The 26,160-nt window shown below is 40.8% G+C and overlaps 1 protein-coding gene and 1 long non-coding RNA gene across 18 annotated transcripts in view; one reads left to right on the top strand and one right to left on the bottom strand.

Annotated features, from left to right (window-relative positions):
• Window positions 1-26,160, bottom strand: part of chl1b (cell adhesion molecule L1-like b) — a 210,975-nt gene that overhangs the window by 139,686 nt on the left and 45,129 nt on the right. For 9 of the 17 annotated variants that reach the window (XR_013656068.1, XM_078947529.1, XM_023955097.2 and 6 more), the window contains exons 2-15: window positions 14,301-14,483; window positions 12,101-12,118; window positions 6,710-6,818; window positions 6,419-6,609; window positions 6,093-6,215; window positions 4,701-4,871; window positions 4,494-4,517; window positions 4,296-4,407; window positions 4,036-4,217; window positions 3,077-3,208; window positions 2,602-2,742; window positions 1,450-1,561; window positions 1,159-1,325; window positions 23-188 (exon numbers count right to left, since the gene is read on the bottom strand). Coding sequence is in view for 16 of the 17 variants with exons in the window: in XM_078947529.1 (XP_078803655.1) it covers window positions 23-188; window positions 1,159-1,325; window positions 1,450-1,561; window positions 2,602-2,742; window positions 3,077-3,208; window positions 4,036-4,217; window positions 4,296-4,407; window positions 4,494-4,517; window positions 4,701-4,871; window positions 6,093-6,215; window positions 6,419-6,609; window positions 6,710-6,818; window positions 12,101-12,118; window positions 14,301-14,400 (1,748 nt within the window). In the remaining variant the exon portion in view is untranslated. The remainder of the gene's footprint in view (window positions 1-22; window positions 189-1,158; window positions 1,326-1,449; window positions 1,562-2,601; window positions 2,743-3,076; window positions 3,209-4,035; window positions 4,218-4,295; window positions 4,408-4,493; window positions 4,518-4,700; window positions 4,872-6,092; window positions 6,216-6,418; window positions 6,610-6,709; window positions 6,819-12,100; window positions 12,119-14,300; window positions 14,484-26,160) is intronic. The other 8 variants (XM_078947525.1, XM_078947536.1, XM_078947532.1 and 5 more) reach the window with 2 other exon arrangements.
• LOC144992199 (uncharacterized) lies at window positions 6,744-13,288 on the top strand. The gene is made up of 2 exons (XR_013656074.1): window positions 6,744-6,883; window positions 7,331-13,288. It is a non-coding gene; the product is annotated as an uncharacterized LOC144992199 (long non-coding RNA).

Below are 26,160 nucleotides of genomic sequence, written 5' to 3'. Positions count from 1 at the left end.
AAAAATCGGGTTTTTATCCTACCTCGAATGCTCGGTGTTGTTGGGGGAAATCTCCTCGTCATCTTTTTGCCAAAGGAGCTCAAAGTCGCCTCTGAAGGACTCATCGAACTCTACCAGGCAGGAGAGCTGAGCATCCGTGCCAATCAAGATAGATTGGTCCTGAGGAGGCGCCACTATTTTGGTGGGATCTTAAAAAGGAAGTAAAATGCCGCTGAGATGATGCTTCAAAACTAAAATTGATGTTTCAGGGTTTTTTTGGTAGAGGTGAATTGATTTTTCAATCTTTAATACTTGCAAAGATTTAAAATCTTGTTTCTAGAAACGTCAGATTTGTGACTAGGGTTGAAGTTGTTTTAACTTCTCTTTGCTCTACACCTTCCAGGACTTTTCTTAAAATCAGCACAACTGAGAATTTGTGTCTCCTTAAGAGCCAGGATCTATTAAATGAAGACATTTTTATTATTAAATGAGTCAGTTTCATTGTGCTCCATTCTGAATGACAATAGAAAAACTTGATTTAAAGACTCGACAAAAAAACTCAATTTTCCCTGGAAGTTTTGGTTTAATTTTAAGAATACTCTCTTTAAGTTCAATAAATGTAAACTAGTTAGACTGGCAATCATTGTTTTTATTTTGAAAACAAAAACTTAGATTTCTAGAATCCTTACATTCTAAAAAATAAGATTTTAGATTTTTAGATTTTATGACAATTTTATTTTTATTTAGTTCATATTTTATTCTAAAATGAGTTATTTCCATTTTCTCCACAAATTTTTAGTCACTAATCAAAATGAACGACAAATAAGTACATTGATCTCAAGAAATACAGACCATTTGCTTAGAACTATGAAAAAATACTAAATATTGGGCTGTAATAACATTTAAGTAATTCTAACAGTTGCCTTTATTCGCTTTTTTAATGCTTGTTTGTAGATTTTGACATCCTTTTATAGATTTTCTTAAGCAACAATGACTTGTCTGTTTACCTACTACCTCTTTTTTTTTTAAAGGTTAGTGTATTTTTCTTGTTTCCTTCTTTGTGCAGTGCAAAGACTCGTACGTCGAGTCGTGCAGCTTACATCATCCTTACAAAAACCTCACGATACACTTGCCACACACAACTGTACGTACTATTATCATAATGTCCGAAAAATGTACCTTTTACATAAAGCATGGCGTCGATTGCTGAGGTTCCCTCTAAATTTTTGGCCAAACACGTATATTGGCCCGTGTCGCCTTTCTCGATGGTGTGGATCTCCAGTGACCCGTTGTCGTGAACCGTAAACCTGGGTCCCGTAACCAACTCAGAAGAGTCGTCTTTGCTCCTAAAGTTTCAAAACATTGACAGATAATTCATTACATTTTGACCTTAAACCAAAGTTAGGAGATGGCTTCATCCAAACAGTTTGCTGCTCCCTGCTGGAGACGGGAGGAAAGAACTAAACTAACCAAAAGATGGTGGAAGGGGGAGAGCTGAAGACTTTGCAGTGCATCATCACGCCCTGATCCTCCACAGCAGAGTACTCCTGTCCATCGCTGGTCAGAATGATCGGGTACAGATCTGCAGAATCACATTTGGTATTCAGATGCAGCTCTTCACCAAAAACAAAGAAAATCAGTTTATTTTTAAACTTGATCAAACAAGAAAAGCCATTTGTCGTGGGTTAAATGAGGTGACTTTCATTGTGTCTCCATTCAGGCCTCCTGTTTTGTCAGTATAAAAAAAGTCTGTCAGCTAGTCTGGAATGAGAAAATAAGGAAGGAGCTGCAGGCTTATCAGGTGTAGCCAAAGCCTCCTATTTAAATTCTGTCTTGTTTCTAATTGTTTCCTAAAGCAGCAGCAGCAGCAGCGTATGTCCAGCCGCTGTGTTAGCAGCAAAAACTCCCCACAGTCAGACACAAACACTGAATGGAGGAAGTTTTATCTGCTCCTGTATGGCGGCACATGTTTGTCCTCTGACCCTGTGTTACGTCCCTCTTCAGGGAGGAGGGAGAAAATGTGCAACCGGGCGGGGTTAAGGTTGGCAGCACAGCCCTTTATTTGGTGGCACATAAAAATCAAAGGGAACTAAAGGAAAATAATCAACAAAAGGTGGAATAAATAATGGGATACCTTAAATTCTCAGGCTTTGTAGCTATAAAATTATGACAGAAAGGCAAAACTCAAGATTACTCCAAATGCAAACAAAAGACCACAAGAGTAAATGTAACAAAAGGACAAAACCAGAATCAAACTAAGGGGGAAACCAGAGGCTTTCCCGAGCTAAGGCGAGGCAGACAGCCGGGGCAGGCCGAAAGAACAAATCCCCACTCAGGAATGCAGCCGCCGCTGGAGCAGAGGATCCTGGGAGCTTTTAAAGCTTCCCTCCAAGCCAGGTGATTGGAAGCAGCCTCAATCAGCTCTGCAGGGGGGGCGGAGTCTGCAGCTGGGCAGGAGCAGACCTCGTATCACCCTGATGTCCATATGCGACGCGGGGCAACGCTGTTCGCTTTTCGGCTAACGCGGCCTGTCGCTGTGTGAGCAGGAAAGCGGGCTGCCATTTCCTCGTGAGACTGGAAGACCGAGGAAGTGGAGCGCAGGCAGGGAGGGCTTTCACTCACTCATGATCATGATGTTTGCGTTGGTCAAAATCTTCCCGTGCTTGTTAGAGGCCTCGCACTGATACACTGCGCTGTCCGACGGTTGGCCGTTTTGTATGATGATGGTGTCGTCAAATATCTTCCTGTTGGCTGACAGGGTCTCTGCAAGGAATGGATGTTTCAGATCAGCGTCACAAAAAGCTCAAGTTTACTTAAAAACCCACTGCTGTCATCTTTTGATCTGTTTTCAAAGCGTTCCCAGTGTTTTAAGTATGATTATGCAACGATCTAATAAGTCTTTTAAACCTGAGATTTAGATTTTTTTGTTTATAACAGCATGTTTCCTTTACAGTTTTCATTTAATTCAAACAAAATGTTGCTCTCAATATTCGGAAAAATATTCAACATTGTTGAGCATTTTGAAACTGTGAGCAACAAACATGTTTAACATTCACAATGAGCAGAAGATCCTTCATTTGTTAGAAGGGGTCCTGACCCTGCAGAGGCACGCCGTTGACACTCCACGTTGTGACGGGCTGGGGGCTCCCGCTGACCGAGCACTTGATGACCACGTCAGCGCCGATCATGCTGAGCTGGCTCTGCGGCTCCACCAGAAACTCTGGAGGCTCTGAGGACACACAGACAGACGGCGGGGCGTCATCGCACACATTTTCCTCACATTCCAGCGGAAACGATGCCGTTTACCATCTGTGGCGAGCCACGCGGGTCAGAGCGACCGCCAGAGGAGCTCAGACCAGAACGGAGAGAGACGGGCTTCAATAGAGACATCTGTGGCTGCAGTCTGCACCGGTTAGAAACCTAGACGCTATTGATGATGGGATATGAGCTTCTGCCAGTGACGCCGGCAGCTTTTACTTATAAACAAACTCCGATCATAACTTTTAAATCAACACGGTGGGCTATTAATTATGATTATGCAGTTTTACGACAAAATCCAAAAACGTGTCGTTTTTTAGGCCATTTTTAGGAGTTCATTAAGAATTTGCACCGGAGTTGTAGGTGGAGCAACTCCGCCCCCTGAGAGCTCTCTGTTTACATGCTCTCCTGCTAGCCTAGTCCCTCGCACGCCCAAGCTCACCTTTACTTACCCGTGTAACAGAAATGGCGGGCAATATTGGAGCTAACCAGCCGTAGAGTTTTGATGCAGATGTCTGCTCAGACCTTAAGAAAAGTTGGAGGGATTTTTCTTTTTTGGTTCTAAATGTTTGCCTCCTTTTTCTTAGCTTCTTTGGAATCATCCAAACATGGAGAGTTTATTTTCCAGACGGAGGTTTTTTTATATCCTCAAATCTTCTTTTATTCCTACATTTGTCCAGTTTCCCTTGTCATTTTTTAGAAACACAACAAATGAACAAATGCGAGGGTTGCACAAAACTAGAGCGTGTTCCACTTCGTGTTTAATAGAGAAGTGGAGATCAGATTCAAGTTTGTTACCTTCAACAGTAACGGTGAAGTAGTGGACCACTTCTCCCAGCGGGTTCTTGGCTTTGCACATGTACTTCCCGCCGACGTCCTGCTCGTCTCCTGGGACAACCAGAACTTTCCCGTGATTCTCCAGTCTAAATTTTTCAGGACGTCCGTGACCCATCTTCTCCCATTCCACTTTTGGAGTTGGACTGAGAAAGATCCAAATATTTTATGCAATATTTCAAAATCTACATTCAAATGTCTCTAATACTACGCCTTTAACTTACATTCCTTCTGCAATGCACTCCAGCTTCAGGTCTTCTCCTTTGACCAGCACTGCTTCTGATCTGACACCAGGGGGCGTCAGAAGAGAGGGTTTCCTCTGCAGGATGGAGTTTGCTGCAACAAAACAACAGGATCAGCCACAAACAGGGAGATCTCCAAACAGATTATGGTCTGACCACGGAAATGCGTCCTGAACTCACCGCCGTCAGGACTCTCACTTTTCCCTGACATGGAGGTGGATGACACACAAACACAGACACACGAAAAAAAAACAAAAAAAAAAAAACAGGCAGTGTGGGTGAATGAAACAGAAAAACGGGACGCCGAGATGCTTTGATGCTCTACGGTGAGCGCGGAACGAGACGTGATCTGAGCTGGCGCTGGAGGCGGATCCAGTCCGTACGTACTCGGGCTGACGACGACGGACATGGCGCTCTTCTGAACGATGGTGCGGATCTTGGGGAAGGCGGCGAAGCAGCAGTAGTCCCTTCTGCTGTCCTTCTCCTCGACGTGAGAGAAGTAGAGGTCGCCGTTCAAGCCCATGGAGACGCGGTCGTCCTGCTCGATGTGCTGCAGGTCTGAGCGCAAGAGAGCGGCGTTTATTTCAGGGAAACAGAAGTTCAATGTTGTAAATTCTCAAAACCTAAAGGTTTTAATGAACTTTACAACTAGAATTCTGGCAGAATTGGTGATATTTCTTTTAGTTTTCTTTCATTTATGTAAACTAAAGTCTCTTAAGATAATATTTTATCCACAAGAGAGGACTAATGACCCTGAGAACTACTTCACAAAATAAGTTTATTTCAAATATGATGCCTCCTACATATATCTAAAGCCCGTGTGTCAAACTGAAGGCCACATCCTGTGATTATATCCGGCCCGTGAGATCATTTTATATTGCTGGTATCAACGTCCGGCGTTATGTAGCGCTGGTAAAAGATTGATTACTGATCAGGGAGGCAGGTGAGCCAGTGCCTCACCTATACATGCTTACAATCATGAGCCACGTATGATAAAAGCCTCAAAATCTTGCGTTTCTACGGTTTCAGTGTTGGCTTCCAGGTGAAGCAGCCCTCGAAAAGTCATTTTTGAGTTGATTTATGCAGGAATGATGTTCCTGTCTGTGTTTAGTCATAGTCATGTTTAAAAAGTTCTAAAAAATAAAATAAAAATGTACCTCTAGCGTAAAAATGTTTATCCTGCCCGGCCCCCGACCTAAAGTGTGTTTTACATTTTGGCCCCTTGTGGGATTGAGTTCAACACCCCTGATCTAAAGAGTTGGGACCAAAGGCAGAAAATACCTAAAGTGGGCATTTCCAATGAAAAGTCTATGTAAACGTGTTTGTTGGGCTTCAAAACTCTCAGCTTTCTCCATAGCTACTCAGGTTTCTGTGACTGTTTTGGAGCTCTGCTTACTTACTTACTTACTGTGGCCATTGAACGTGCGTTGCAAGTTAAACCGGTCTAACCTTGACCAATCAGAGACTTGGTCAACTGGGAAGTTTATCCATCTTCTATTCTTCTGTTCGCATTTCACTGTTCAATTTAGCATAAAGTGTTTATCTCCGTTGGCAACTGTATAAAGGACCGAAAACAAAACATTTTTTTGCACTCTGCCCTTTATTTATATATGTCTGAAATGGCTTTTTGAATAAAGTTCAATTTGAAAAATACATAAAAATTGCTTGATTTGACTTAAAGTAGGTATTTTGACTGATCTGTAAAGTTTAAAAGGATGGACTCAAAGTAAAGATGAATTTGTCAAAATACAACCAAACACAGCATGAGGTTTTACTCACACATGGTCATCCAGTAGATCTGCAGGGGGGGGATGCCTTTAGGTGGGTCACACTTAAGGATAAACGGTTGACCTTCGTCCACCTTGAATGGATCAAATCCCTCTTTTGGGAACTTGGGAATTTCTGGGGAGGAAAAACAAAAAACAAAAAAAAGGGTCAGTGCTGCAGCTACTTTGTTCCAGAAGGTGGCAGCAAAGCCATTTCAGAATAAAAGCACAGCAGCCCGGTCCACAGGAACAGAGCTACAGTCTGTCAGGTTTGGTTGAATGGATGTTTTTCAATCACAAAACTGATTCCAGAACCCAGCTGCGCCTCAGGTTACTCACTCGGCACCATGAACCCAATCTCCTGAGAGACTGCAGTCCCCAGCTTGTTGAAGGCGAAGCAGCGGTACGTTCCCTGGTACTCTGTCAGGTTTCCATTATTGGGTATCACAAAGGTCCCAGAATTCTCCTCTTTCCTCAGGAGGGGGTCCAGGGAGGGGTCAAATTCCTGGCCGTTCTTTGTCCACCTGAACCTGAGTAAGAAAAGCTCTTTCAGAAAGGACAGTTTTTTGTGTTGTTGTGGTTTCTTTTTTTTGCTGCTGATAAGCTGCGATCTGTTTGGGGGGGGCTCACTCTGGCTCGGGATTCCCTTTAGCTTCACACGTCACGGCGAAGCTCTCTTCGGGGGGCAGGGCGATGACGGCGCCGGGAGACTGAGCCGTGATGGTGGGCAACTGCTCGACTGGACAACAAATGCACAAAGAGTCGTCACAAACCAGGCCTCACAAGTATTTCACATTTACGCAGGTGACCCAAACCCGCCCAGCCTCTGAGAGTCTAGGACAGGCAAAACATTTTTAGGATTAACGGCTCCTTTAATGTGGAATGAACAAAACCTCTGACATTAGGTGCATGGGTAGCATAAACACATCGGATGCTGCATGTAAACATTTAATGACTTTTCTTTAAGTTCGTTCGTTTTTTTTTTTTTTATCTGCCGTTTTGTTCCAATCATTACCATAAAGAGGAAAAACAAAAAGGCGATTTCTATGCTTTTTTCATTTAAAAAAATCTGAATTTCAAAATAAAAGTTGCCTGTGTTTCTGCCCTGTTTAGCTTTAAAGACTTACTCCGATCAAAAATTGCGTTTTTGGTGTTTTTAACATGTTCTTCTGATGATGATAATAATAATAATGGGTTGGATTTTTCTGCACTTTTCCAGACACTAAACGGTTACAATGTGTGTCCATTAAGATGCTGATGTTGCCACAGCTGCCCTGGGGCAGGCGGACCGGGGCGTGGCTTCAAGGACATGCCTACGACCCCTCTGACCATCACCGGGACATTAGCATGCAATCACACACCTGTGATGGAGAACATGTGCTGGGCGGGCCACAAGCCCCCTGCTCCCCTCCATGTTCTGGCTCTAAACTGTACAGCTGGATAGCTCCAACACTGCTCGCCATTTTTTGTTGCAGCTGTAATGTTTGGGGTTGTGAGGGGCTGTAAGCTAGCAGAAGAGCGTGTGATCACTGCGCTCTCAGCAAAGGGGGGGCCGGGTGGCTCCACGTCAATAGCCCCGCCCTCAACTAAGCTTTAATGATAAAAATAAGAAATGGGAATGATCCTGTTTAAGAACTGATTCACTGTGACGCATGAAATGTTTTTTTTTTTCTCTTATAAACCTGACCTGAGTTTGATAACAGTTTAATTTTGGTCAAAATAAAATATAAGCACACATACAGGAGCTTCACATGCTGTAGTTTGAACTAAAAGTATAGTTGTGTTCATGACTTCCTTTAATCCACAGTGTCATAGTCTGCAAGTCCCAAAACACATCTTTTGTAGAAAACATCCTAAATGACATCACAGAAGCAGGAGATGCAGACTTGTTTGATTCCTTTGAGTTTAACATCCTGAGTCATTCTATGGTTCATTGCCTCACAGCATTCATCATTTACAAAACAAGAGATCCTTTGAAAAATCGGTTTCTCCAACAGAAAAGCTAAAGCGCAAGAGGAGGTCCTTCCTCTGAACAACTCTTGAGAAAGTGCTAATAATCAAAATTCAAGATTATTACATGGATTCAGGACATCAGTTTAACACTTTATTTTGATATTTTTATTGGCAGTTGAATGGATTTTATTGTCTTTTATTGGCATCTTTCTATCCAAAAATGGATTGAAAGCCTTCTATTGCCTTGCAACCCATATTTGTTTTTTTTTGTGTTGAAGTTCCTCTTTTTGTGTTACTGTAGTTTTTCCTCTGCTGGATGAGATGAGTTACCAAAATAAAAGCCTAAAAAAAGGTATCTATCCTTAAAAAAATTAAAATCCCTTTCATTTTTCTTAATATTTCTAAGCTTTGCCGGGCATTGACTCAAGATATGTTGAGGTCATTGACTGTATATGAGAACTGGACGAAGTGAGTGACATCACCCGTAGAAAATTACTGATAGGTCCGAGGTTGACCTGGTGTAAAGGGCAAGGCATGTTCAATTGGCACACGTTTTGCACTAATAGCCGGGAAACAATCATAAAAACTTGCGAAGCGACACGTAAATGTGTTTTCAATTTAAAGGCCCAAAACATGCATCTCCATAGACTTTTCATTGGAAATGGCAGCCTGAAGGTGCATTGTTAGCGGCTGTGTGAATGTAGCTTAAGTCAACATTTCAATGGCAGCCACTTTCACCAATCAGGAGTGGGCTTGTTGGAAGACCACACCCCTATTATTTGAAAGCGGGGTACACAAATGCTCGGCGTGGAGGCACGGCATACTTTTGTTGAAACATCTGATTGGCCTGTTTATAACTTGAAAAAGTTGCCCTACAGAAAAAAGATGAAAATACCTAAAATTTAAAAAAAAAAGTAGCAGAGCAAGAATGTTTATTCTGACAAATACAATGACAGAGTAATAGCTGTTTATTTCTGACAAAAAGTCAGAAATTGGATTTTGGCTTAATGCATCCAGCATTTGGGAGGGGGAGGAGTCACTCCTTCCAGTTCTCATATCCACCTAATGGTTCAGGGTTTTCAATGTTCTGGTCTAAGTTTAGATATAATGATTTAAATGTTTTGTTTCAAGGAGTTTTTTTACATCATGATCATCACACTGTTGCAGAATAGTTCTGCTCATCAGAACACCTCTGGGAAAATGACCCTCAGCGTCAAACAGGACCAGTGAGATCGTCAGGTTTAGAACAACTCATGCTGCATGTGTGACGCTGAAAAAGTGAAAGACGGATAAACAAAGACAGCTGAAAGTCTGGGTGGGCGTTCTGAAGACACCGTTTAACGTCTCGGTTCACGTGAACTCTGCGTGACCGTGACGGTTGTGACACCGTAGAGAATCTGTTCCCTGGACGCTCTTCATCTCAGAGGTGGAACGCATTTTAGAGACAGCTCGGTGAAAAAAACAAAGTGGCATTCTCGCAAGTTTTTCTCGTCAACTGTTGCGGGGGTTGAGAGCTGGCAGTGGATTGGGTGTGGCTAATTACAGCAGTTCACTGGAATCCTTTAATTGATTCTTCAGAGAGGAGTTGGCTGCGCAGACGTCACCAAAGATGAAAAGTCTTGTCTGCGTTTTTGGTTAATTAATTCAAGATTTTACCTGGAAGAGTTGATGAAACTGAGATCTAATTAACCCCCGTGAAGAATGTTGTTTGATGCCGTCCTCCTGAGAGATGAGGAGCTTCTGATCATTAAAAGCGTGAAAAAGCTTAAATTGTGCGAGCTCTGACAGAAACGACGTTTCAGAATAAAAGTTTTTCGGATTAAAAAGAGTTGCTGCTCAGAATATCCCAGTTTAGTCGTGAATTTTTAAAGTCAACACCAACGTGTGTGTCTCACAGTAAAATCAAACAGAAACTAGGGTTTTAGAGAAGAATTAAAACATCTGAAGAATCTCTCTAATAATGTTTGATGTCCATTTTTTTTCAAAAATACTAAAACTCCAGACCTACTTCTAAAAAAAAATCTATTTATCAGCGTTTACCTCCTTATTTAATCTAAAAAGTTTTAAGAGAAATTCAACTTTTTTGTGTATTTTCTTTCCATGTCGAGAGGACATGACGTCTAGTCAGACAGTGATGGTGTACCACATGGTTCTGTATTTGGCCCCCAAACCTTTTTTGTTTTTAACAGTCAACATACTCCAGGAGCAAATGATATTACATACTGCAAAAAGATATAAAAGTTAGGGTTTTTATTTAGAAATGTGAACTGAAAATGAGTTCATCACATCCTTGTTTGGTATCAACTCAGTTTTAACTTATTAAATCTAACCAGGAGATTCTATTTAGTTTTTGAAACTACATATATGACTTAACTGAATAAATATCTGGAAGATTTAAAGATTAAAGTCTTTAGCTAGATTTAGATTAGGCTAAAGTGTTTGTTTTTTCATTTTAATTTGACATCCCCTAAAAATGAATTTATTTATGTATCCACTTGTTTTTCACCAGAATTTAACTGCACATTACGGAAATGTTAAAGTCGTCAAACATCAGTCCTTCCTTCTAATATATTATTTTGTTTATGAATCCTTCCTGTTTGTAGCTTTGACAACAGGAAAGTGTCGGTAAAGATTCTCATTTTTAAATTAAAAATAATTGTTTTTGTATAGATGGGGAAAAAAAGACTCGATTATGTTCTAAAACATTGACTTTGTTTTAAATCCAGTCAACAATTTAAATATAAAATATAAGGAATGTGAAATAAAAAGTATTAGAAAATTGATTATTGAATTGATCAACAATGTGACATCATATGACTCTCTCCTAGCATGGCAGAGAAGCCGTACTGGATTCTGGAGTCTGGAAAATGTTCATCTTAAGTGTTTTTCAGGGTTTCCACTGAAAGGCTAAACAACAAAGGCAGGTGTTGCAACATGTCAGTGACATACTGCTGTCAGTTTAGATTAAAAGACTGAAAGTGTTCTGGCTTTTTTTTTTTTTGAGGTGTTGCTGTGTCTTTATTTACCATCTACTGTAACTGTAGTCAGCAAAACCTTGAGGATAGAAAAACTGTGGACACCATTTTCAGGATTTGTTGTTAAATGATCCAAAATAAAAGTGATAGTTATGTTTTCTTCACTGCTGAGGTTACCCAGGAAGTTGACAAAAAACCTGACCATGATATTGTTTAAAATGACAAATATCTTTTCTTTCTTTCAAAATTTTTGTTTTTATCTGTTATGTTTTGTTGAATTTGAATTCTTGTTCTAAAAGGTAAAAATGATTTTGATTAAATAAATATTATTTTAATTTTCTACATCCAGACAATACACACAAAGCTATTTAAACAGAGTATAATAATTAGTAAGAATCGTAGTTTGATCTGTGAATAGTTGGTTTTAATAAGTGAACCGAATTGGATCCCCATTTGAGTAGCAACAACCCTTTGAATTTCACCCAAAACTCCTGTTGTAAGATCCTTATTATGTATTTTTTATCCATTGGCTTGATTGGACAATAACTGGAATGACTGGAATAAAACAATCTGAACTGATCTTATTACCTGTGTTGATTGTAATTTCACTGAATCCTTGTAAACTAGATGTAAAAAGACAATGTTATGGCCAGTTCGCCACCGTTATACGTGATGAGTCATGTTAAACAGAATGATTGGGAATGAAGACAAAGCAAAGGTGATGTTTCAACCTATCTGAAGATGGAGTTGTTACAGATCATTGACTGTATATAAGAACTGGACTGAGTGAGTGTGATTTCATCCATAGAAAATGGCTTACTTGCTGCTTTCATGAAATATAGTCAATTCAGTCGCCATTTTTATGTGATATGGATGCTGCCATGTTGGCGCCAGAAGACGTCAGTAAGTAGTGATTGGTCTAAGTCTACGTTTCTATGGCAACTGCTCTCGCCAGTTAGGAGTGAGCTTTTTGGAGTCGCTCCAGTTCCTGTATACAGCCAATGTTACTGATGAAGATCAAGACAGCTGGTTCTGCTGAGTCTGGTGAACAGTTTTAGCTAAAAACAAAACACCACTGGTGACGTGAACTTACTGTTTGCGTGAGTTAAAACTACAAAATCCACAGCAGCAGCAAAAAGGGGGAAAAAACAAAAGAAAACAAACATTCAGTAGAGGGAAAACTCATCATGTCACAAAATATTCTCCAGAAAACCTAAAAGAATTAAAAACATTAGACAGAATAAAATCATTTTTGACAGCGAAGCCTCTAAAGTAGCTGCGTCTGAAGAAAAGCTGTTTCTTTTTCTCCTTATCAAACCCTGAGAGAAATTTCTGAATAATTTAGAGGTTTTAGACGCGTTTCCAAGGAAACTGGGATCCAACATACAGATTCCAGACAAAAAGAAATAAAACCCAAACTCAAAGGCGATAATGGCTGTAAATATGTTCAATTCACACACTGACAGAGGACGGCTTTGTGGTGGATTCATGTCTCTTTGCAGTATAGATTACATTACAGACTATTTTTGCAATAAACCAACTAAAACAGAGCAACAGCTTAAATATTTCACTCCTTTAACTGCCTTTTCTTCTTCAAGCAAACATCACGATGTTTGAGGTCCTCAGGCGCTTTAATATTCACACAACAGACGTCAAGTTAGACCCAAAAATCTCCTCAGAAGACAGTTTTTCTTTTTTTTATCAGCTTAAACCTAAAACATTTCGTGACATTTTTTCTTTTTTTCTTTTTCGATCTGAGACTTTCTAAAGCAGATCAATCAAGCAAATCAGATAACCAGCAGTTTGGGGAAGGAGCTTTTCTTTTCTCATCCTCGGTTGTCCATCGTTATTATTTGATACTGCTCTACATAATTGAATATGAAGATGCAGGCTGCAAATGATTAATATTCCTTTCAGAAATGGGAAGCAAAAGTCAAACTATTTACTTGATGGTATCTTTTTTTCGCTTAAGCCCAATTTTGTATTTCTTCTTTGGGTAACAGACGGTAGAAAAGACTTTCAGTTCAATACTCAGATTAGTGATTTGACTTTTACTTGAAGACCCACTCCGATGATATTTTGACCTCTTTTAAAAGCATTATCAGTGGTCTTCTGAGTACCGTATTATGAAAGTCGCTCTTTTGTTTGGTGTTTTTGTCAATGCATTAACGTAACAGACTGTTTTTTAAGTGTTCCTAGCATTGTTGGGAGTTAGGGTAGTCCCAGTAATGTTTGTTTTAGTATTATTACTCTGTTTTTCTGCATTGCAAACAAGTTACAGGTATTGTAAATACACTACCCTTGGCTAGGACATCATTTCTGCAGGGCGACAGTAGAAATTTACATCCAAATTGTGGACGGAACTATTAGAGCGGAGCAATCCTGCTCCCTCTCTCCCTCCCCATTGCTGAGAGCTCTCTGTTTACACTCCTTCCCACTAGCTTACAGCCCCTCACACGCCCACCCCAACTGTTTTGTTACTGGTGCAACAAAATGGCGAGCAATATTGGAGCTATCCAGCCGTATAGCTTTGAGCCAGACGCCAGCTCGGACGAGGAAAACAAAGACGTACATGGATTATTTGTCTACAAGAGGCTGCTTTACTGTAGAATGGGACGGAGCGAGGGACTTGTGGCTCGCCCAGCGTATTTTTTATGACAAATAAACTCTTTTTCAAACAATTTATTCATCTGCTCCTGATTTACAACAATTTAAATAAACAAACAAAAATGCAATTTTGAGCCTAATTTTCTTAATGTCTGTCCTCCATCACCAGAGGAACATGTTAAAAGCACCATTTTCATTAGAATGGGTCTTCAAGCTTATATAGACTTTAAAATAAACGTTTTTACTTGATTTTCTCTTGAACAATATTCCTTTAGCTTAACAGACTTATATCTCAGCAGAACTTTATACCACCTCTTCATGTTATTGCAATGCTACAAAGCATTTTTGTCTACATTTTTGTTGAACTGTCTTGTTTTATGTGTTGCAGAACGTAACAGTAAACTTTTTAATGGGCTAGAGTTAAAGAAGAAAAAAAAAGACTTTAAAAAAAATAAAACGATTGATAAATAAATACATTTAACTCAAAATTATTTTGATTTTTTCCTGTTGGTAAAATTCTTTTATGTCTACAAAGAAAATATTGCCATTTTTGGAGTAAAAATATTAGTGTATATTAACTAAATGTCCCCCAGTAAGTTTTTTTGTCACACAAATTTAGATTTTCTGCATCTGTAAGCCGTCTTCCTGTGCCTGCTTGGAAACATGAGAGCGGCCGCTGCACTGACCTTCCAGTGGGATGTCCATCGCTGCAGCTGAAGGAAAGGCAAAAAAACAGTTGACAGCAGTCAACAGTGCCACAAATCCTGAGCCTCTTTGCTGTGTCATGATGGATTTTGGACGTTCTCAGTAAACAGGTGCCTTCCTCCGTGTCCTCAGTTCATTTCTCTGTTGGGCTGCAGATCCCGTACCTGTGGAGGAAACAGATGGAGGCTCCCATGAATCCGCCCACGCGCCAGCAGACCGAAAGACGAACCCCAAACACGACAAATCCCCCGTGACTCCCAGCCTGACAGCTCCGTGCTCAGCCAGGCGGCATCACACACACACAGTCAATGGAGCCTGCTTGGTTTATAAAGGTTATATTCTCGTTAAACCCCAAACCTTTCTCACGAAGCCTCAAAAATGTTGGTTTGAAGTTTAAAAACAATCACAGATTAAACGATCAGGAACCCTGCAGGAACACAACTTCTGTAACTGAAGCACAAGAGGAAATGAGAAAAACATTCAAAAAAGGACCAAAAGAAGCTCAAAAAATGCATCAAAAAGGAAATGAAAAAGGAAACGAGTTACCATGGAGCTCAGCTAAGAACAGAGTTTTAGTCCATTGTCAGCTGCAGACTTTATTATCAACACACGGTATTGTTCAATCTCTGTTTTTGTATATGAATAACAAACCAAAGAAGTCTTTGAGGAGAAGTGACCCTGAGGAAATCCATCAGTCAGCATCTGATGAACAGACATGAGATCCAACCAGCAAAGCACATGGACAACCCAACAAGTAGATCTAGAAACTATTTGAAAAAATAACAATGTTATGTTTGTTGTGTTGTCTTTTTCCTATTTTATCAATCAGATGTGACAATACAATTAATAGTGAAATAAACCCATTTGTGTTTAAAGAACTGGATTATTGAACATTTGTATGACTTGCTATAGTTTGGTGATTCGGTATTTGATTATGATTGGCCCGTTTTCAAACTTGCGTCACATAGAAGGCGCACCGATTTATGAGGCAGAATAAAGGAAAGAAATGAATCAGAGATAAGTTCATCAATCAGTCAGACTTCATTACCAGGTTCACTGTAACTCTAGAACTACACGTTAGCAACGTTAGAGGAAGCATATTTACAATACCTGGAACTCCCAACCCTCTTTGCAAGACGTAAATAAACCGACTCATACCGCTCAGACAAACGTTACTGACTACACTGACACAGACCGCTACACGTTAGCCTCAACCCCGTCAAGATGCAGCCGGTCCTCTCCAAAGCCCGCATCATGTGACTTTACACAACATTGATCGTCTGCTTCAGACGTGGCATGGATGGCCTGATGCAAGTGCACTCAAACATGACTAGAATGTCTGGTCCAAAGACAGCGCCCTAAAAAAAAGGTCAAAGGCCATGTCCTTTTATAGCTCAATGTGACAATAGTTTCACTAAGGGTGAAAAGCAACCTTCTGCAGATGCATTCAAAAGCCGTTGCCGTTGCCAGGGCAACAGGATGTGGTGGGTCAAGTAATTGTCCTAGTTTGGGTAAAACTTTGAATGTATTCCGTGGATTAAATGCGTTTGTTGCGGCAAATTAAACCACATATTACAAAACAACAACAATAACCTTCCTAATGTGCATTTCTAATGAAGCTGAATAGATTTTGGTTTGGTTTTAAAAATTACACAATAACCATCAAAGTGGGTCTGCACATTCCTGATAAAAGCAACCGGGAAAAAAGCATTAAAAACACATTTTCTTTTATTACCACCAACAGGTTTATGAGCAAAAAGTCATAAAACTTACAGATTTGGGAGCTCGAGGGAGCAGCATTGAGGCCGCTGAAAGTATTCCCAGTTTTAGGACTTGGGTCTGGAACGTAATGAGCTGAGAGCTTGGGAGGGAAAGGAGCAGTATGTGGGGACGGACTGGAAAGCCGGTGGGGCTGCTAGTTCATTAGTCGTCGGTGACCCAGCCTAGCAGGTCACAAAGGAGTAATTAGTTCAACAGCTAACATGGTCGGTAAGAGGGACGCAGAGGAATAAAGCCCAGAAAGGAAAGGTTTGGAGATGTAAGTGCTTTCAGGTCTGCAGGGACTGCTGAGATGCATGTAAAACACCAGAGTTTGGTAGAACCACAAGTATGTAACTGCGCTTACTGTAGTGTTTTTGGGGAATCCAATTAGTGTCAACGAGTTTGCGTGTGTGTGTGTGTGTGTGTGTGTGTGTGTGTGTGTGTGTGTGTGTGCGGTATTCAGTAGAAAATAACTGCCTTTTAGAGTCCACTCTTTTCTAATCTTCTTGTTGTTGGACAGAAACACAGAGGTCAGGCTACTCTTCACACCGACTCCCCCACCTCCCCATAACTGTCTGCTTTCATGTGAACTATTTTTAATGCTAAACTTCCAAAGGAGCGCCTCAGGCTCATCTCGCTTCCAGAATTTTCCCAGAAAAAGGTGATTTATCGCTGCGAAAACGGATTCAAATGAAAAAGCGGCGTCTGCAAATTAATTGCTTTGTGCTTTATTGGCTCCTTAAGAACAAAAGGGGGAGGTGGGGAGGGGGTCCCAACTCTTACATGGGAGTGTTTCTCATTATCCCTGTTGCCCCGGCCAAAAGTCCTGTTACCTTCTTAACACCAAATGTAATCCGGTGGATTAAAGGGGTTTAAACTGTGTTTAATCGTTCCCCGTCTGATTGTTTTCTAAAGCTTAAACATTTATTGGGGAACGACGAAACCATCTGTTGGGGGTGGGGGGCTCTGGGAGCTGAACTGCAGATATAATGTCAGCGTTCAACTCAGAGGGCATGGTGCATGTATTGTCTTTTTGCAAAAAGACAGATTTACAGACTGCAGGCTGTTCCTCGTCTTGGGCTTTTTGAGGAACCATCACAGAGATTGATGGAGAAAGACGGTGACGTTTGAGCCCCGGCCTGATTCTGCCAAAGCCTGGCGGGGGGGGGGGGGGGGGGGGGGGACTTATCTGAATGAATAGCTTTTATTGTCACATGTACAGCTTTTACACTGACATACGAGATGACCGCTCACCGCTTTTTTTTATTTCTTTTTGAACTTTATTCCACCTGACAAAACTGCATGATTGATTGGAAACCTTACCAAGAAAAAAATGAGAGAACAATTAAAACGGGAGTTTCTACACTAAATTTAGCCATAAATCTTTTTTTTTCTTTAAGAGAAGGAATTATCCAGAAGAACAGAAAACAGACAAAAAAGGTAATAAAAGAGACGAGGGGGAAAAACACAAAGGTCTGTCACTACAGCAGCCAAAACCTGACAAACAGACACTAACAGGTGCTGTGTTCCTTGTCTATTTTACAGTTCACCTTTCCCAGTCTTATTGATTGCGAAGGTTTTTCAGTGAAATTTTGAATGTTTATTTATTTATTTTTTACAGCCCACTGCATGCTGCGTCCTGATTGGCTGTCAATCAATCTCCTCAATGTCGTGTCTCTCCTGCATAGAATCTGTTCAGTTTGCTCAATCGTCAGAAATCTTTGTGATCAGATTTTTGTTTTCAGTCTATAATACTGGACATATAGTTCTATGAAGGTTTGACCTTTGAGAGTTTAAACAAGAGAAAAGTGTCTACAAAGTGTGTAGTGAGGAGTTTTACAGCCTTAAAACATCGGTAATCCTACTTTGTGGATTTCACCTATTGCGTGTTATTTTTAGAACGTAACCCCCACGATAGAAATAGAAATATAGTTATTGTCATTGTACATGTACAACGAAATCACAGTGCAATTTTTCCGGTGGAATAAAAAAAAAGTCAAATAAAAAACTAAAACTGCGAAATAAGACAATATAAGATAAAATCTAAAAAATATACAAAAATATAAAAAGGAGGTTACACCTTCTCTAGCTATTGCACGCTTCCCTAATAAATTAACTTTACTTAGCAGCGTTTAAGGCCACGATGGCTCTCGGATAGAAGCTGTTTTTTAATCTGTTTGTTCTTGTTTTGATTGTCCTTTATCTTCTGCCTGAAGGCAGCAGTTCAAACGGAGAATGTCCGGGGTGTGATTGATCCAGCAGAATGTTCTGAGCCTTTTTTAGGCGGCGGGAACTGTACAGTTCTTCCAGGGATGGGAGAGGGACAAAGGACAAAGGACTACAGGATTGACTCCAACTAGAATCAACTTTAAACTAAAACTGTCAACAAGTTAGACTGCAAGAACTTTGTACAGACAATAAAAGAGCAGAAAAGAACGTAAATGACGGGGAATCGTTCCACCATAACAGGATTTTGTTTTTGTCCATTTCATAAAATGAAAACAATTTTGAGCTCAATTTTTTATGTCCTCCATAATAAGAAAAAATGTTTAAAAAAAAAACAACAACATGAGTTTCATTGGAGTGGGTCGTTGAGAAGAGCTGCGGCCAAAAATTACGACCAAAAAAGAAAAATCATCAGAACGTAGAGTTGCCGGTGAGTCTACCACACCAGCCGGTTTCATGAAGGTGCATCCAGCCGCGTGCAAGCAGGAAGCAGCGGGAAGGGCTTCTACTTCTGTTGTTTTTAATATTATTATTTACCAGCGCTTGTCGACGTGTGTGACGAGTGGGACGAGGCTCAGTGTGAAATGCTGTAGTGGTGTTAAGCCCACAAGTCTTCTTTAGCAATTGGTTATTTCACCTTAGTGATCACGTTTACAACGGTTGGCATTTTAGTGTTACGAAAAAGACGTGAACTACACGTGCAACTGACCCGGGCAATCAATGAACACCCGTTTTTTCCTGTAGAGCCTGTGACTGGACTTAAAAACGTGCGTCGCGACGCATGACTGCGAGAGTTCTGGATGTGAAAGCCCAAAGTTCTGGTTGACGGATGTTTGCATAAACCTTTCATTGAAAGTGGTCGCTTGAACGCAAGTGGAGGCGGCCGGTGTGGAGGCGCCTTGAAAGCTGAAGCTCGGAATCACAACGATGAAACGGTGAGAAAATGGTTTTTCTTTTGTTGAGAAATAAATTAAAAAAACAAATATGAAGAGTTGATATTTTGACACTGAAAATCATTTGTTTTTCGGACAAACACCACTCTTTGCTCAGCTACTGAGCTACACTCGATGCTGCAGATTATTGTCAGTTTAAATAACAAACAACAGAAACAACAAAGAAGCCGTCAAAGTTCTTCTTGCTGCTGACTGAAACTCTGGAGTCTGAGGGGGTTCATTCTTCCTGCTTCAGGAGATTTTCGTTTGTGTTTTCCTTTCCGCTTGGCACGGCGGTTCGGCTTACATAACCGCGCACACACATCACCTTTTGCTTTTTCATGTCAGACGTTTGGAGCAGAGCAGCTTCAACTCCAAAAATGGGCAGCTGCAGCAGCAGTGTTTATCTCCTCCATGCTGGAAAACCACTGAACTGTCAGATGATGTGAGGTTCTTCATCTCTTCCCGAGTGTGATTCTCAAAATACCAGAGAACCTCATGGAGTGAGCTTTTCTCCAGAAGTTTTACAGCTGTTTGCTGAGATTTACTTTACTCTGTTGCCTTTTGTGACTGATTCTCAGAGGCGCCATTTCCTATTTTTTTAAACAAACCTTAAGTTATTTCACCTGCATAATGTTGCGTTTCAACCAATCGTTGCAAACACAAGTTACTTTCTGATGGAAAGTAACTTGTAACAGGCCGTTACAAACTCTGTGATAGAACAGATAATAGGAAACCAATACTGGACCAGATTTTTACCAAGCACTGAGCCGCTGTCGTCACCACCACCACCCCGTTAAATTTGCGCCCCGGACAATTGCCCGACTTGTCTTTCAATACCCTATTTTCATTGACAGTTGTGCGGTGGAATACATGGAAAATTAGGCAAAACATATGAAAAAAAAATATGGTACTTCACGAATTTCGTTGTGCTATCTTAGATGACCCCACCCTCCCATTGATGTGTTCTCCCTACCATGACAAAGGTGGATAAAGGTGGAAAGATTTCATGTAATCCATGGACACCAGTGAAGATCACAAATCATTGAAGAAAAAAGGGTTCAGCGCACTGTCTAGTGGGTCTAAATGACCCAACTCCCAATGTTAATGCAAGCTTTTTTCCTTTTAACGTAACTCCTGCGAAAAACAAGAAACCACTGCAACTTTTTAGCAGGCCGTAAAGTTTAAGAAACACAAAATGTTCTCCTTCATCAGTGTTTAAAACCCTTTATCTAATCTATAACCATGTCTAGATTTTTTTGAGGCCTATTATATCAACTTCTAAATGCTACAGTTGACATGAAAGATCAGGCAATAAAGGACCAGTTGAGTTCCTGAAATCAAAGCCACTTAGCAGTCAGTTGAGCTTCCACCCTCCCCTGTCCTGAACGCTCAGCCATTCAAAGTTCACTACAGTTTTGCTGTTCACTTGGCACCATCTGCTCCTCTCCCACACAAAGACAAAGGGCGGAGACATGCGCGCCTACTGTAGTTTAATGTGCACGCCTCTAACAGGATTAAGCAGATCCTTGTCTTGTCAGGCTGGATTAAAATATTTCCTTTACTAAAGACCTGCGACATGAAGATGGCGGCTCCACCCCTCCGCCGCCTTCACAGCTCTCTCTCATTGACTTCCATTAGAGCAGAACAATTAAAACACCACCGAGCCGATTAACTCCATTTACTCACTGGCTCCCGTGTTTTCTGTTTGTAACAAGTGCACCTCTTTTTTTTTTTCAGGAAATCGCTTGAAGCTTTTAGAATTTAGTTTCTGTTGACTTTGAAGCTAATCATGTTTTGACCTTTCAAATGAGTATTTTCCAAAAGGGTTCCATTCTTTTTCATCTATTATTAAAACATTAGAGGCATTGAGAGATGTAAAGTGGGTCGTCATATTTCACATATTTTGCTTGTCTGGCTCCAATTTGATTTCATTGACTCATGACGGCATAAATATTTCAGGAGACTGAAGAAATTGTTGGATGTATGAGGGAATGAGCAGGGATGCAGGTGGGCGAAGCTGAAGGCGCAGGAGTAAAGAGAGGCTGGGAGGGGCGAGGAAGCGGACGTAGATGGAGAGGCATGGCTCACAGGGCTCAGGCTTCGTGACCCCTTTGTTCTCAATGAAGTGAAGATGAAGAACCTTCACGACCCTGCATGAACTCTCCGCACTACAGGGATAACTGCACACCCATAAAACCTTCAGCAACCTACACAGATTTATGTTGGGTAGACAACAAAAATTTTCTATTATGTCATTCCCAATATGCAATTTTCAATTCAATTCAATTCAAATGTATTTATACAGCCCAATTATACAACAATAGCTGTCTCAATGGGCTTCATACCGGAAACTGTAAAAGAAAAGAAAATCATTCATAAAATACAATAGATAACAGACTAAGCTAAACTGGGCATCCCTGACTTTAGACCCTCCTTCTCGAATTTTCAATCATGTATTGAAGTTTCTGTTCCAAAAATGCCAACTGTCATTTCATTCATTCATTATTTAATAAATGTTTGTGTCATCAAACAGCTAGAATTGACAGACTCAACTCTTTTTCGCCGTTCCAACACTTTTTCGCCGTTCTTCCTGAGAAACACGGGGCCGTTCCCTTCTCCGCCATAGGGCCTCCTCTAGATTGAGCGTGCCCATGGCGTTTCACTAGAAAGTCGTCTGGGAGACATTTGCCAGATGTTCAAACGAGCGACAAATACCTCTTTGGGATGCTTGAGTTTTTCATTTTACATATAAATTTACACTTCAACTACAACTCAGAGCATGTGGCCATAGGTGACAGTAAACCTACCAAACAAACGTGTGAACAGAATGCAGAGATCCTGAAAGTTTTCCACCAAATGACTAATCAGAATCAGAATCAGAAATACTTTATTGATCCCACACAGAAATTTGGCTTAGTCAACACAGCCCTTACGGCTAGATGCAGCCAAAAAAATGTGTTAACTTGTACAGGGTGCGGAGGTGGTCAGTGAGAAAAAAACGTTCATGTATTTTTCTTTTCTTTTACAGGCAAGCTGCGAGCAACAGGTGATACCGAACACTTGTACAAGACGAGTAAAAGTAAGGGTGAAGTATGTAACACATAGGTGTGTATTACACTTTTTTATGTTTTTCGACCTCCACGAATCCTGTGGATTGCGCAAGGGACCCTCGAGTGCTGTTCACGTGATAAATGCAAGCTCCTTTTGTGTCCTGTACAGGTTTGCCCTTTTATATTGCCCACAGATAGCCTATATGTGGCTGCAAGGACTTGTTATGACTAATGCTTTACAAACAACCAGAACTAGAGTGTGGCCTTAGGGCACTGTGCAAGTAAGATATAAGATGCGGCACCTCCTCTCTATGACCCTCCACAATCCCGGACAACCCAAAAACCTGCAGCTTCGGGACAGGTCAACCCCATACAGGCCCATGTGAGTATCGCTTAACTCAATGAGGGCAATGGCCTCAGACTTGAAGTAGGTTATTCTAAAAGCTACTGCTTCATTCTCATCTAAATGAGAAGGAGAAGCTCGACTCATTTTAATTGGCGAGTATGGTCACCTAGACAGTCACATTTGTGGGAAGTCAGGACACAATGCTACAGCCATAGAATAAAAGTTCCACATGACGTTTGATAGAACAGATTCCGCTACATGTCCTGTATGACTGAAAACAGCACAAAGTATAATCATTCCCTTTAAGTTTAGTCTATTAATGGTATTATCTATTTATTCAGAGAGAATATCATTGTGACTCAATCATGCATGAAATCAGAGAACTAAAGACTAGCATGATCAATCTGATTTATCACACTAAATATGCAAGCATGACCAATGACAACATCATCCGTCATGGAGTACTGGATAATTTCATTGATACAAAGATTTAACTGTCCGTAATCATATTCATCAAGTCCAAACAGGAAAAATATTGTTCAATAGGCGTGGCTTCCACCTCATAAACATGTAGTTTGTTGATTCTATAGCTCCTATAGTTTCTCTTTTAATACTGGCTGGATTTTGACAAATATGTGACGCAACAGAACTCTAGCAGTTGGAAAAAAAAAGTGTTTGCTTGAGCAACAAGTTATCAACAAGTTGTCCAGTGGTCACCAGAAAACTGATGTGATTCCAGCAACGTCTGATCCAACCCTTAAACAGAAAGTTGGATTGACGGTTTTAGTTGAGGACAACTGGTGATGGCAATTAAATGGCAATTTTGCTCATATTTTACCTTAAAAGTCCCACTCCAATCATATTTTGGTTTATTTTCAAAGCTTTCCCAGTGTTTTTTTTTAAACTATGATTATGTTCTTTTTTTTCATAGTTTGTGCAGAGCGGCAGGAGTTCATCAGAAACTTGCCATGAAATTATGGGCGGGACTGTTGGCGAAGAAGAAAGCCGCCACTGAGATCCATCCAATCGACCCCTTTATACCCTCTCCCACTAGCTTAGAGACCCTCACAACCCCAAGCCAACATTAGCGTTGCAACAAAAACTAGAGCAATATTGGAGCTATCCAGATGTAGAGATTTGAGCCAGATGGCAGCCCAGGCTAGGGAAACAAAGACGTTCATGAATCCATTTGTCTGCTAGTGGATGCATCAGAATGGAGTGGAGCTGGGAGACTTTGGCCCGCCCATTACAGATGATGCTTTTTTAGACAAAATCTTTTCATCCTGATTTGTCATGATCTGAATAAAAAAAAATTAGCAACGCAATTTTAAGCTTAAATTCTTTTAGGTATGTTATCCATGAGAAAAATGCTCAGACGATGCTCTAAAGGACATTAAAACACCAAAAACAATGTTTATTGGAGTGGTTCTGTAACATATAATCATTTTTATACAGTAACAATAACTGTAATTTGGCATGCTAACTGCTATAGCCTGCAGTGATTTCTTCTTTAGAGGCACAGCAACAAAGCTGAACAGTCAGCGTTTGGCGCCAAGGGTGCAAAAGAACATAAGCACGGCTTTATCTTCTTCTGAAAGCTTTCTGTTTTCATTTCACAAACAAGAGGAAACAAAGACTTTCCTCTAAGCTGGAAGTCATCGCCCTTTTGTCGGTGTGACAGTCTGTCTCAGTACAAAATGATTGAAGAAAAAAAAAGCGGAGAAGATCTTCATCTTCACAACCTCTTTTTCTCTGTGATTGGATTTCCAATTCTAATCTTGAACATAATTTATATGTTTAATGAAACTACTTGGTGACCGCCGAGGCACGTCTGAGCAGAGAGTGTCACATAACAGTGTAATAAATCACGCTGAATGTTAATGCTGTGTCTGCTGAAATGACAGTCACAGCCGTCGGAGTGAGTGCGAGCCGCAGGAAGGGGAAAAGGTTTTACAAAGTGCAGCTGTCCACATCTCAGCCTGGTTTCCTCTCTGATCTGCTCTCTTTGAAGTCTCGCCGGAGCACCGTGCTCAGGACAATAATCACATTAGTGTGTGATCCTCGCCGTGCAGCCGGCTGAGAGATGAATTCATAAGATGGACTGTGGGGACAGGGATATTGGTTTGTGTGAAGTAGCTCGCTCCTCTCTACATTCGTTCACTTCCTCTGACTGATGCGGGTAATTTCCCCCCCCAGACCAAACTGTGCTGCTATGGACATGATGGATGGCTTTTATATCCACCATCACCCCCCCATCAGTCTCCAAAGACTTTTACTTCTGCCAACTATGAAGAAGTTCCGACAGCCCTATAAAGTGTTAAGGACTCCGTTTGTGTAGGATCATCTTCTCTGGTGGTTTTGTAATTCCCATCAGGCTGTGAAACAAACGGTTGCTGCTCAATGAAAGCCGAACATCTGGTCAGCGTTACAGAGTTAGCTGTTTGACAAACCTGCCGGATGTGAACCAGTGTTTAGTTCGGGCGGACACTCACTCCCTATCGGCCTTTTGAATCTGGTCATCACAAAAAACGGTCAGAAAATGAATATCCGGTGTGTCACGTGTTGGATGTAATGTCAGGATCACATTTGACCCCGTCATACGGGTTGGAGATGTCTCTAGCAACTCCTTCACAACACAAACTGAGATACACTTCAACCGTGTCTGCGCTCAGTGTGAATCCGCTGATTCGGACGCAGAGAAAATCAGCCGATATGCAAGAGTTTACCAAGTGAAGCATGAGCCGCCTTTCTTTGCAACAGTATCGGCTGATTTGAGTTAATTGCGTAAACACTTCACTACTGTAAAGTGTTGCAAGGTTGCTTTGGTCCACTTCAGAATCATCTGGAATTACGTTGTTCACAGAAATGGTTGAAGACATACGGTAGTGATAAGAATGTGAGCACTGGTGCTAAAGCTCTGCTGTTATGGGGTTAATGAAGTTGTTCCAATAATATTTAACTGTATGGTATTACATTTTTCTGAGCTCACTGTGACATTAACCCTCAAATTTGGAGCTGTTGTCAGAAGACATGAAGTAACACACTAACACTAACTCTTTGACGGTCTACGCAATTACAGTACCATATTTTTCGGACTAAGTCGCATTTAAGTAAAAGTCGCACTTTTGGAGTAATTTATTTAACAAGAACGGACATTTTATCCTAAAAGGCAAAAATGTAACGAATAACAATATAAAAACGGAATATCTGCACGCTTCTCTACCATAACACATTGATGTTTTCATTAGCTTCATGTAGGCTGACTCTAGTATATATATAGTGTTCGGCAGCAGAGCCACCGCCAGTGTGTGAATGTGTGTGTGACTGGGTGACTGGGTCTGTGACTGTAAAGTGCTTTGGGCCTTGTAGGTAGAAAAGCACTATATAAGTATACGCCATTTACCATGTTAGTGCAACCTAGGCCTGCACAATATACCGCAAATTTATCGTTATCGCAATATCCAGCTCTGCAATATGCATATCGCAAAAGACGGCGAATATCGCAATAAATCGCAAACCCAAA

The sequence above is a fragment of the Oryzias latipes genome, chromosome 5 (assembly GCF_053564925.1).
Source record: "Oryzias latipes strain Hd-rR chromosome 5, Olatipes_Hd-rR_3.1".
NCBI lineage: Eukaryota > Metazoa > Chordata > Actinopteri > Beloniformes > Adrianichthyidae > Oryzias > Oryzias latipes.
This window is presented reverse-complemented; position numbering and strand designations above follow the sequence as displayed.